The sequence below is a fragment of the Carettochelys insculpta genome, chromosome 1 (genome assembly GCF_033958435.1).
Source record: "Carettochelys insculpta isolate YL-2023 chromosome 1, ASM3395843v1, whole genome shotgun sequence".
Classification (NCBI taxonomy): domain Eukaryota; kingdom Metazoa; phylum Chordata; order Testudines; family Carettochelyidae; genus Carettochelys; species Carettochelys insculpta.
In genome coordinates this window covers 355,981,084-355,994,026 of record NC_134137.1, presented here as the reverse complement: position 1 = coordinate 355,994,026, position 12,943 = coordinate 355,981,084, and the positions used below count along the sequence as shown (strand labels likewise).

At 41.7% G+C, this 12,943-nt stretch overlaps 1 protein-coding gene across 3 annotated transcripts in view; it reads left to right on the top strand.

Moving 5' to 3' along the window:
- Window positions 1-12,943, top strand: part of FAM185A (family with sequence similarity 185 member A) — a 96,009-nt gene that overhangs the window by 47,610 nt on the left and 35,456 nt on the right. For all 3 annotated transcript variants that reach the window (XM_075017079.1, XM_075017061.1, XM_075017071.1), the window contains exon 6: window positions 11,078-11,173. In XM_075017079.1, coding sequence (XP_074873180.1) covers window positions 11,078-11,173 — 96 coding nt within the window. The remainder of the gene's footprint in view (window positions 1-11,077; window positions 11,174-12,943) is intronic.

Sequence of the window (12,943 nt, the reverse complement as noted above, 5' to 3'; positions counted from 1 at the left end):
TTGGTGATTAAAACTGAATGGCTGGGATTTTGTCACTAGCAAGTAATATTAAATCTTTTTTAATGTTATGTCATCCACAAAAGATGGCGACAGCTTCTCAGAAAGTAGACAAATGCTGTGTCTAGACTAGCCCCAAACCCCAAAATTTTGAGGAGTAAAGGGACTTTGAAGGAGTGCAGGCACTTCAGAGTACCCGCAGCTACACACAAGCCAGCACTTCAGAGTTTCACACTTTGAAGTTGCAGCAGGGGATATTTAGCCTAATGAAGTGCTGCATATGCACCACAGCACTTCGTTAGTAATCTCCCAACACCCTAATTACCATGCCCCCTTCGAAGTTCGGGGCTAGTCTAGACACAGCCAAAATGTTTACACTCAAGTTCCATTTTAATCTGTGTGCTTTTAAGTTAAGTTAAAAATAAAAAAAGTTGTTAGCCTTGTGTCCTTTTTTCAGCACAGTGATTTTTGTGAATGGTAAAACACTGTTGTAGTGTATCAGTGTTCTCTTGTGATTGTGTACTGTACATAGGAGTTACGGGGGTTCTGACTCCCTCTTTGTGACTTGAAATCAAAGTTTACTGGGCCTGATTCATCACTGAGTTTCTCAAGATTTATGCCAGTATAATTCTAATGATTTCAGTGAAGTAAAAATGGAGTAATTTTGTGAGTCAGGCATACTGTCTTTTTTGGATATACTATGTGAGCACTCGGGCTATGTCTGCACTACCCCCTCCCTTTCGAAAGGGGTGTGCAAACGTGATGGATTGAAAATGCAGTTAAGGTGCTAATTTGCTTATTCATCACCTCATTTGCATAATATCTTCCACTCGCTGTTCTGGAAGAGCTGCTTTCTAAATGCAAAACAGCTGTGTAGAGGGGGTTCCTTCAGAAGGAAGACCTGCTTTCAAAAGCACCTTTCTTCCTAATTTTGGTTGTATGTTCTTAGTGTGTTCTAGGAGCACCAGAAAGCATCAGTGACCCCCACCACTGCAAATTCCTCATGGGACTGAGCCCCCTTATAAATCTCAAACCCTGAAAACAATAGTAACTAAAACAATCAATACTATCATTTCTTAAAAATAAATGCCACAGATCTCAGTCATGGAAACCACAAACTTCTATTATACTTTCCAGTTTCTGCTTTGCCTTCTGCCAAATGAACTGATTGGCGATGACGGTGTTAAAGAAGACTAGAGTTCCTTAACCCAGGAGGTATTTGTGTCCACTAACAATGACTAATAGTTTCCATGGTTAACTGACTCAGTTCTAAATAGTAAGAAGTGTCTGACAGTTGAAAGCCAATTTACATGCTTAGTGATTAGTTACACTTCACTTTTTCCTCAGGGGATCATAATTTTTCAGGCTTTTTAATGACCATTTTAAAAGGAAAAATAGCTTTTTAAAGATTCTCATATAGTTAGAGAACACTGGGTCAGCTATGATAATACTTTTCACTTGAAGCTCTTAAAGTGCTTTACATAAATGGGTAGGCATTTCCTGTGTTTTATAAATGGGGAAACTAAGGAACAGCATACTTAAGTAGCTTGCTAGAACTCACACAATGGCAATGTCTGCACTAGCCCTCTTCTTTGTAGGGGGCATGGAAATGACATGGACCTGGCAATATCAATGAGGTACTATCATGCGTATGCAGTGCCTCGTTAGCATAATGGCAGCCATGCAAATTTCGAAGCTGCTAACTTCGAAGTGCTGACAGGCGGTCCAGAGGCGGGTGCCTCAAAATACGTGCCCAGCTTTGAAATTTACGTGGCTGTCATTATGCTAATGAGGAGCTGCATATGCATGGCAGCGCCTCATTGATATTCCCCAGTCCATTGATATTCCCCAGGGTATTGATATTCCCCTTCTGTGAATGGGGCTAATGTAGACGCAGCCAATGACTCTGATTTTCTAGTGCTTAGCGTCTTCCTTTAACCACTGTGCTTTGTTACCTACCTGAAGGTACATATATTTTCACATTTTAGCAAATGAATGTAATTCTTGTTTCTGTAAAGTGAGCAATAAAGTTAATAAAGATTTTGCACAGGACTGCCATTCATGAGATAAAACTATGTAATTGAACATAACCATCATATCTCTCAATATATCTAGTTCAGTGACGGGCAACCTAGGCTAATGAATGGGCCATGTGAGTGGCCCTCTTTCATCTGTGCAAGACTGTAACCAAGATGTTGTTCTGGGATAGGGTAGTTTTACTAGCTGTGCTCACGTACCTAGAATCTGCAGGGTGTGCTGAATGAACCGTAGCAGAGCTTTGATAGGATGCAGAAGGACGCTTGTGGCTCTCACAGTCCATGTTGGTGTGCAATCAGCATACACCTCATTTCACGTGCACTTGCTTTACGTGTGTGTGTGTGTGTGTGTGTGTGTGTGTTTCTCTTAGGAGACCAGTTAAAACAGAGGTTAGATGTTGGACTTATTTTCAAGGTATTAATCTGTGAAACAGCAGAAAGTCTGCTAATTAACAATTCCTTACTCCTGTAAAATTCTGCTGTAATCATAGAAACCAAGCAACATTTATACTGCTTTATTTTCCTCCCTTTTTAATCTTCTTGCCTTCATCCTGTCTTTCCATTGTGTCTGGAACAGCATCTGTCCACCCCCTTCTGTGCTACGTTTGAAATGTGTATCTGCTTTGTGATCCAATAATAAATTTATCAGGAACTGAGGGAGTTCAACATCTTACAGAATTGGGCCTTTAAAATAAGCATACTGAAGCAGAAAGCATGTTTCTCACTGCAGCTTGTGTTTGTGAAGTGCCTGGTACACAGTTAGCAATTAACAAATGTGAAATAATTTTGATGCCTTTTGGAAATACTGAACTGGAAACTTTCAACTTGAGGCAAATAATATACAGTTTTTAAATGATTTGTTAGTGTAGATCGACTTGAACTTGTTTTATTTGAATCACTCACAGCTGAAAATGGTCATTAAGATAATATCAACAAAGGGTCCTGTGGCACCTTATAGACTAACAGAAAAGTTTTGAGCATGAGCTTTCGTGAGCACAGACTCACTTCATCAGAGCATCTGATGAAATGAGTCTGTGCTCACGAAAGCTTATGCTCAAAACTTTTCTGTTAGTCTATAAGGTGCCACAGGACCCTTCGTTGCTGTTACAGATCCAGACTAACACGGCTACCCCTCCAATATAAGATAATACCAGAATTCTTAATAGTTTCACAAAAGAAAACAGAGGAGGCTTTGTGTTCATTACCAGTCCTTTCTTTCCAATTTATTGTTGGCACAGTCTTGTTAGTAATCACTCATTTCATGCTGTTTTCCACTGTTCCCATTAGGTGTGCTCCGCTGCCAGGACAAATTTTCTTCTACCATCCTACAGATACTTTAAAAATAACATTTAAATCCTGCTTCCCTGCATGGAAATGTTTACATTTCTACTCCAACATGTTATGAGTTAGCAAATCTCTACTTTGAGTTTGGTCTTCTGGATATGTGAGAAGAATGAAGAGTTTTATGTCAGACATGCTATTTCAAATAGGAGGTAATGACCCCAAATTTTGGGGGAGATTAAAAGCAGCGTTTGTTTGCAACTGCTATCATTATGGATTTTATTTATAGAAAGTTTGGGTCCTGCTCTTGAAAGCACGACTTGGCACACAGAGCACCAGGAAACTCAGGAAAGAACAAATTAGTCAGGTTCCTTTTCATATAGGTTTCATTGACAATTTTTTCACCATCCTCTAGATGCTAATAGATTCTGTCCAACATTCCTTACCTTGTGATCCTCACTTTGTATGGGACATGCACTCATTTGTTGCCTTGGATTTGTACCTAAAATTTTAGTTTCCAGTTAGGTGGTAAATATTTGTCAAAAAATTCAAAAGTCTGATATCTGAAATTGGGGTATAATCCTAAAAAGAAAATGAACTGAGCAATCTGTACGTGTCTACAGTGACGCAAGAGGGTTGTTGCATGACCTTTGCTTGTAGTTATTTAGAACTGAAAGACAATACCAAGAATTTTGGAGCAAATTCTCTCTCTCCTATTAGGTTTTACTGCTTTTGGAAAATAAAAAGATGCTTAAAATATCAGCAGCATAATTGTGTGAGGAAACCCGCCAAATATAACTTGTGCAGTTCCAATAACATGCTCAGAACTGTAGCCTGATTTTTTATTTCAGGCTCCAACTCCAGGTATGACAAGCTTTCAGGTGTCCAGGGAGAGCTATCAGTGATCTGATAGCTCTCAAAGGGCCTTAGGTTGGAACCCAGTGGACTGGGAGGCCCTGGGCACACCCACCTGACCACTAGGTAAGGCTTCCCTACTGATCCCCCAAGCAAGGAACATCACAAGTGGTAACAGCTAACTTAGACCCCTTCTTTTTGTATGCACAGTTGAGATTTTTTTTCCATTATAGACTTATTTGCATTTATCAATACTGAATTTAATCTGCCATATGGTTGCCCAGTCTGCCAGTTTTGTAAGCTCCTTTGGGAACACTTCACAATCAGCTTTGGACATAATGATACTGTGTAAATTTGTATCATCTGCAAACTGTGCTATTTCACTGTTTACCCATTTTTCCTCATCGTTTACGAATGATCAAACAGCACAGGTTCTAGTACAGATCCTTGGGAAACCCTGGTCCTGCCCTCTAGTGTGAAAATTGGCTATTTATTCCTATCCTTTTTTTTTTTCTGTCTTCCATCCTGTTATTGATCCATGAAAGGACCTTTCCTTTTATCTCCCATGACTCTAGAGTTCGCTTAATAGTATTTGATATGGGACCTCAAAAGCTTTTTGAAAGTCCAGGTATGCATCGTCTACTGGATCACCCTTGTTTACCTGTTTGTTGATGCCTTCAAAGTATTCTAACAGATTGGTAAAGTATGAATAGTAACAAAGAGGAAGCCATGCTAGTCTATACACTATCGAAACAAAAAGCAGTCAAGTAGCATTTTGCTAGTCTTTAAAGTGCTACTTGACTGCTTTTTGTATTGGTAAAGTATATATCCCTTTACAAAAACAGCATTGAATTTTTACCAACATACCATATTACATATGTATTTGAAAATTTTGTTTACTAAATTTTTAACCAGTTTGTGGTACTGAAGTTACATTTAACTTGTCTGTAATTACCAGGATCGCCTCTGGAGCTTTCTTCATTACATTAGCTATCCTCCAGTCTTCTGGTACAGAGGCTGATTTTAAGCAATAGGTTACATAGCACAGTACAGTAAACTCCCTCTTATCCAGCATTCTGTTATCCAGAACTCTCAAATAACCAGCATTTTAACTATAAGTAAATTTTAGGTATGTTTTCCATATGTACAGTATAGTGAAAGTAAATTCAAATAAAAACAACATATACAGTATGGCTACATTTACACTGTCGAGTATTTTTCAAAAAAGCTGGGGTTCTTTTGAAAAATCCCTCAGAGCCTCTACACACAAAATCACAGAGGTAGCTGTGTTAGTCTGTGTCCATGAAAACAACAAGAAGTCCTGTGGCATCATATAGGCCAACAAGGGATCTGTTAGTCTATATGGTGCCACAGGACTTCTTGTTGTTTTTACACACACACAGTGCATACTTTCGATATTAAAATCGAAAGAACACAGCACTTTTCCAGATTCTTTTGGAAAAAAGTGTGTTGATGCCTCGGGGGACCTTTTGAAAGAGCAGTCCTGATGGTGCTGGATCCTTTTTGATCCCTGGCCCATTCTTTCAAAATGAGGGGGGGCTGTGTGGACACTCTCTCTATTGAAAGAGCAGATTGATTTTTTTTTAATCTGCATTTTTGTATGTGGATGTGCTCTTCCAAAAGAAGTTTTTTCTTTCAAAAAGAAATTTCAAAATTTGAAAAAGTTCAAAATTTAGATCCTCCAGCCTATGCTTACCTGTTATCTAAATGCTCTAGATACCTGAATTTCTATCAGTGGGCATGTATAAAGCTGCCTAATTCCTGACTCTGATTGAGGTTGATTAGGCCTCAATTGGAGTACTTTTTCCAGTTCTGGTTACCATGTTTCAGGAAAGATGTGTCCAAATAGGAGGTCAGGAGCAGCAACAAAAATGACTGAAGAGCTAGAAAACATGACCTGTGGGGGGACAGTTTAAAGAATTGAAATTGTTTATTCTGGGAAAGAGAAAACCAAGAGGGGACATAACTACTTTCAAGTATCTCAAGGTTTGTTGTGAGGTAGCGGGAGAAAAATTATTTTCCTTAACCTCTGGTGATAGGACAAGGAGCCAACGGGCTTAAATTGCAGTAAGAGGTTTAGGGTGGACGTTTAGGAAAAACCCTTCTTAACTGTCAGAATGGATAAGCACTTTAATCAATTGCTTGGAGATGTTGAAGAATTGCCATCACTGGAGATTTTTAAGAGCATGTTAGACAAACATTAGACAGGGATGGTCTGGAGATGGCATTTGGTCTTGGTGCTGGGGACTGGACCTTGATGACCAAGGATTTTTCCAGTTCCGTAAATTTATTGGCCATGATCTCAATGCCCCCTTAGAGCATGCCAGCTGGATTGGGTCCTGCATGACACACCACAATGCAGCAGAGCTGCCCTTATATCAAGTAGGCTAGTGGTTAGAGCACACATCTAGGACATGGGAGACCCATATTCACATCTCTGATTCAGAGAAGTGAATTGAACCCTGGTCTTCCATTCACTGGTGAGTGCCCTAACCACCAGCTTATGGGGTATTCTAGGGTGTATTGGTCTCTTTTAATTCAAACTGTTTCACTTTGTAGGAAACACTGAAGTATTCACTGGAGCAGAGAGACTGAGAATCTATCTCAATTGTTTAGTTATGTACCTGAGAGACCCACATTACAGTCCCTGCACCACTGAATATTTTGTGCAGAGTGAACAGTTCTGCGTGCATTTGCACCACATAGGGCTTTGCCTCAAATATGCAATTATTTTAAATGGGGTCTTTTTATTTGAAATGGAAGTCTGGCATAGTTCTAACTGTTAGCCTTTTAATACCATTCTGATGTGGGGAAGAAGCAGCCTCCCTTGGTGAAGAATCCCATGAGAGCTTTTTTTCCAGGAGAATTTCTCTGAAGAATTGTCCACATAAACACTGTATCTGAGGACTGGGAAGTGATAAGGGTTTGTTCAATAGTCTCTGCTAAGTGTGACTTACAGTGCTGTTCTGGCCATTAGCGGCAATTCTCCTGAGCAATGTAGTTAGTGTCACTCCTATATGAAGTATCCATGCAGGTAAAAATGGACTTTCTCCCAGCCAGTTGTTTGTGTGGTTATGGTCCAATTCTAGCAAAATCCCTTTCAGAGTTCTGTGGAGGCTACTGTGTTACTGCTGTTCTAAATGAGCCAAAAGATGTTGTCAGTTTCCCAGCTGACTAGCGTGGATTGGCCACATTTATTCTTTGTCCTAATATTTTTCCTTCTAAGAAAGCAGATTTAGCTGTGGGAAAACGTTCCCTTCCCACGTTGTTGTTCTTATAATTGGTGTGTTGGCCTGTTACATCTGTTGGTTGAGAGCACCATTAAAACAGAAAACTGCAGACCGGTTCAGAGATGCCACTAAAGAAAACAGGAAAGCGTAGAGCCTTGTGTGTGGATTCTTTTTTTCTTCCTGCTACTAATCAAGCATATTATTCTCCAGAAATCTTTCCTATGATGAATTGCTAATCACCTCTAATTAGCTTCAGTCAGACTTGCATATGTGCTTTTAGCCAATTTTGGAAGATCCCCAGTGCTTATTTTTGTCATGCATATGCAAAACTTCAAAGAAAATGAATGTGAGAGGTTGACAGAAACCATGCAAAATTGGGTGGCTAGTGGGTGTATGGACACCACTATTCAGTCTACTTGTCCATCTCCAACTTCACTACTCCAGGATCTAAGGTCAGAAGCAAAGGTGATTGGCCACACTACCCCAAACACTAACAGCTGGAGTCAGTACAGACTTCGGTATATGGCAATATGGCCCAGCAGCCAGAGTCAACAGTGCAGCCCTTCAATACAGTGCATCAGTGCTGAGTGGCCAATACCTAACGGCCTACCAGCAAGTGGCTGGCAACCCCGGTAGGGGGGCCTGGCCTACCCGGTTCCACCAGACCCTAACCCAGGGCCATAAGCATGGCAGAGTGGACTGCCACTGGGTCTGCAGGAATCCTACTGAAACGTACTGCCTCTTACTTGGATGAAAGATACCCCTCCATTACTCTCCCTGGGTCACTTCCTACCATTGTTTCTCGAGAGGCAGTCTGTGAGGCTTCACGTTCTCCAAGGTCCACAGCACAGGTTGCTTCTTGGGACTTCGTCAGTCACACGGATCCAAACTGGCCCTTGGGGCCTTCAATCTCTTCAGGCGGTGGCTGTAGCCAGTCCTCAGCAAGAGCTTCCAGCACAGATTCCCCTCCAGCCTCCACCCCAGAATGATCTGGGCTTCCTCTGTTTATACTGCTGTAGTATCTGGCGCATGTCCAGTCTTGGCTAGTGTGGAAGATGCACACCTCATGACACTTGCCTACACATCCATTGGATAAATAAAATTCACAGTGGAAAGATTTGCTCATTCCAACCACTATTAGAACAAAAGATACGAAGTTCCCTTACTGTTGATCATGCTGCACAGCTGGATTTTTTTTCCACATTTGTACAAATCTTTGGAATTTTAGTACACTTCTTGAATTAAGATTAGAATTTAGAATTTTTATCTATTGAAAATTCTGTAGTTTGTTCAAAAGTTAATTCTTTAGACTTTCAATAGAGAATAGTTGAAACTTGTTCATCTCACACCTCGAGTGAATTGCAAGCACAGACAGGAAATGGAGACTACAGAATATTTTGCCTCTAACTCTGGTTTGCCCCTTTTTGAAGTATTGTATTGGTATAGTCATTCTTTTGCAGAGTCTTCAGTTGTCACAGATGAAAATATAAGAAGGAGAACATTCTGTGCTGCTTTTAGAGCCGGTAATGAGGTACCAGACTGTGCTGGTTTTCCAGAAACACTGAAATTCAGTAAATCTCTGCAATTATTCAGTATAATTAATTGTAGGGAGAATATACTGTCCCCATATGTAGAACCCAGTGTGGGTACACAAAATTTTTGCAGATCAGAGGCAGATACACCTTTATCTGTGGAGAGATCTGCATCCATGCACGTGGATATCCTTTATCTGTGGGTTTGCAGGGCTTCAAACAACTCCATAGGTCACTGTGCAGCCGTGATGCATGGCTGTGTCAAGCCCCTCAACTGCCCCTGCAGCCCCATGACTCCCCAGAGGTCTCTTGTCCTGTCACCATCTCCAGCCCCACCATGCTTCTTTCCCCACTCCAGGCACGGAGGTGATAATTCTGGGCCCTTCTCTGCAGTGCCTGCTTGGATACCCTCATGCTGTTGCGGTGGTGGTTCTAATTCAGCAGCTCTCAAATTTGGGTCAGGACAACAAAGTGGGTCACAACCTTGTTTTAATGGGTTCATCAGAGCTGGCATTAAACTTGTTAGGCCCCAGGGCCAAAGCCTGAGCCCTACCGCCCTTGTCTGCTGGGGTCCAGGCCTCCCATGTGGGGCTGAAGCCCTTTGTCTTTGGCCCATGCTACCTAGGGAGCTGGAACTTGGATGGGCTCAAGCTTCAGGCTCCCACCATCCCCTCTTTTGGCACTGTGAAGTAATTTTTGTTGTCAGAAGTGGGTCATGGTGCAATGAAGCTTGAGAACCTCTACTCTAATGCAAACAACCATTGCTGCATGCTTGTTTAAAGAACAACCCTGCCTTCAAAATGGCATTTGGTTCAGTCTCTTCTGGTTGTTGTAGTTTACCCCCTTCCTCCAAGCAAGCTGGGGACTACAGCTCCCAGAATGCCTAACACGCTGCTGGATAATTCAGAGCATCTACTCTAGATGGAGCCTCCCGGCTGGGTCACAGACTCGTATTCGAGTGAGCATGTGCATTAGAGCCCTGCTTAGATACAAAATTGGTATGCACACTACAGGACACAAAAATGATTTGCAAATATCTGCATCTGCATGTGGGTGTAGATTTTCAGGGCTCTACCCCTATGCTCTGCAACAGCATTTCTCAACTCACTGGGTCACCAGACTCTTTCAAAGGGTTGCATGGTAGCTCCTGTACCACCTCCAGCATCCCAACGCCACTCAGGTTTGGTGCAGTCGACAGGATGATGGAATTCCTTATTGGCAAAATTTGACTGAGTGGCATAGCAACCCCATGAGCCGGGTCACAACTCCACTCACACAGATTTGGTCTAGTCATGAAGTCTGGGCCAAACTTGAGCGGTACCATAACCCTGGAGGCTGCAACACCAGAGTGGGGAGAAGGGTTTCCACCTTTGACATACAAAAAAGCCCCAGCCTCAAGAGAATTCCACAGTGTTCCCCTCCTGCACCAGCCCCTTGTATCTAGAGAGAGTATGCAGAGAGGAGACAAACATCATTTTCTTATTATGGAAAGTGGAAGTGGGAATGCAGTAGCTGGACACAGGAACTTTTGACGTTAGCTATCAGTGTATTGTAATAATAATGCAGCTGTTTAGACCTACTTACAAAAAATCCATCTGGTTAAATCATTTTTCTGGCAATTGGTAAATCCATTAAAAAAAATCCCCTGTCAGTCTGGTCAAGTACTAGCCAGGTGGTAACCACAGTGATGTGCCGAGCCCAGCCAGACCCACAGGAGCTGCAGGAACTGCCTCTTCGAAGTTGGTGCTGGGCAGGACTCAACCCCAGAGTGGGTAGGACCTGACTGAAACTACCTCAGGGCTTCCACCTCCAGACTAGTTACTGGATGACAATAGTCCATAAATACTTACAAGTGGGTCCTGAACCCAAAAATGTTAAGAAACACTGTTTTAGAAGGCTTAAAATTTAGTTAAACCACTTCCGTTATGCTGTGTACTCTGACATTTCCAATGGGACGGGAGTCTGGTCCTGACGAAATGTGGGAGAGCTGTTGCACATTAAAATTAAAAACACACAAAATACCAGTTCATTGTCCTAGTGACTGAATCCAGCTCATAGTTTAACATTTTGAAAATTGTTTTAAAAATCCTACAGCAAATTGTCCCTTTATTCTCTTGTTTTTCAGGTTCGGTGGATGGATGTCTGAAAGCTTCTACACATCGAGGGGCAATAGATGTTTATGTCAGTCAAGTGAGAAATGTGGATCTCAGAAGCCAGGAAGGTTAGTGAATTGCAACATTTTATGGCAGCCTTTGATCTAAAGAAATTTTATGCGATGATAAAATTACCCACTCTATATTTAAATAATCATTGTTACCGAATTCCTCATTAGAAAATGTATATTGCACACAGTAAGCACTGGAGAGCATAATTATATTTAAAATAGACTCCACAAAATTATCCAGGGCTTTCATTTCAGTGTCATTCTGGGAATCTGACAATTTCCACCTTCCTTTCAAGAATCTTTCCCACCAAGCCAGTAGAATCCTGCAGAACTGACTATGATTGTAATCTTCCTTTGCCTCACCAATGCAGTGTATTCCGTTGGGCTGGCGGGTGTGTGGAACCAATGAGGCTCATGAGTTTATCTCATTTTTCCAGGCCCTTTTCCCATGAAAAGAATTATTGTGATTGGAGGCCCTAAAATTAAAATGGCAAAGCAACAACACAAGGGAAGGCAGAGCCAGGGAGATGATGCATGCCCAAGCACTAGGGGTGTGAAAGTTAACCGGTAGGCATCAGCCTTAATGGATGAGGCTTACCCAGGGAGGACTGGAGCTTGCCTGCAGCAGCATTGGTGTGTTACAAACAGGCAACGCTCCATCAGGGCTGGGCATAAGTGCCTCTCCCACTCCACCACTTGGTTCCCCCTTTAATTGGTTATCTGGTTAAACATCACAGTTAACCAATTAAACAAGGATTTTATATCCCTGCTAAGTACCTGGACATTTTGCTGAATGAGCTAATTGCTCCCCTGATTTCTGCTATCTACTTTCTCATTTATCTCAACTTTATTTGTCAAAACATAGCCCTTCTAAAGCTGGATTCACCCCTCTGTCGTTTGAAAGAGCACGGAGCTGAAGGGCTTGTTACAGTAAAGTCACTTGAGCCTTGTATTTTATGTCACAATATTAAGAGGAATGCATTTGCAAAGGCTAGTGTGCAGTACTCTTCCTTCTCAATTCTGATGTGCCTTTGCACTCTCCCAATGTTTCTTCGTGGCAGTTAGTCTTTGGCTCATCTTCCACTGCTATTCCTGAGACAAGGAATAGGCTTTGTAGGAATGCAGCATTCCACAAGAAAGGAGATACTGAATTAATTCCTGTGTGCTATTTTCTGTTCTGCTGCACTAGCCATTCTATCTCCTAAGCTGGCAAGAACTATATTCACTTTATTACCTAGCATGGAATTACTGCCAGTGTTCAACCATCGAGAAAAGGAAATGTTTCTCAAAAGTGTTATAAAGAAAACAAAACTATATTAAACTTTTTTTCAAAACGTACTCTGACATCTGTTCCAGTGAGGGTAAGGACACAAAAGGCCTAATTCTGTTCTTATTTACACCAATGTAAATCCAGAATAACTGTTGGCATCTGTGAAGCAGAACTTGGCCTGTAGTTTGTCGGGGTTATGAGCTAAACCACTGAATGTGGCTGAGCAGGATATGAGGATGGAGGAAAAAATGTTTCTAAACCATCTTTCCACTCCCTTGATCGTGGGACTGGTTCTGTGCCCGTCGTTATTTGTGGCAGTTTCAGTTATGCTAACAGTTTTCCTCTAATTTGGGTCAGGAGCAGATGATATAGAGCTGACAGTCTGCTGCCCTGGGATTCCCAGGCATAAGGGGAATCCCCAGCTTCCTCAGTAACTGCTTTGTGTTGCCAGGGGTGCTCCCTATTATGTCTGTCTGTTTTTTCTTGTACAGGCAGCTTCATGGATATTGCTTTGTAGGATTGATGTATAAATATCATACCGAATTACTAGTTATGTT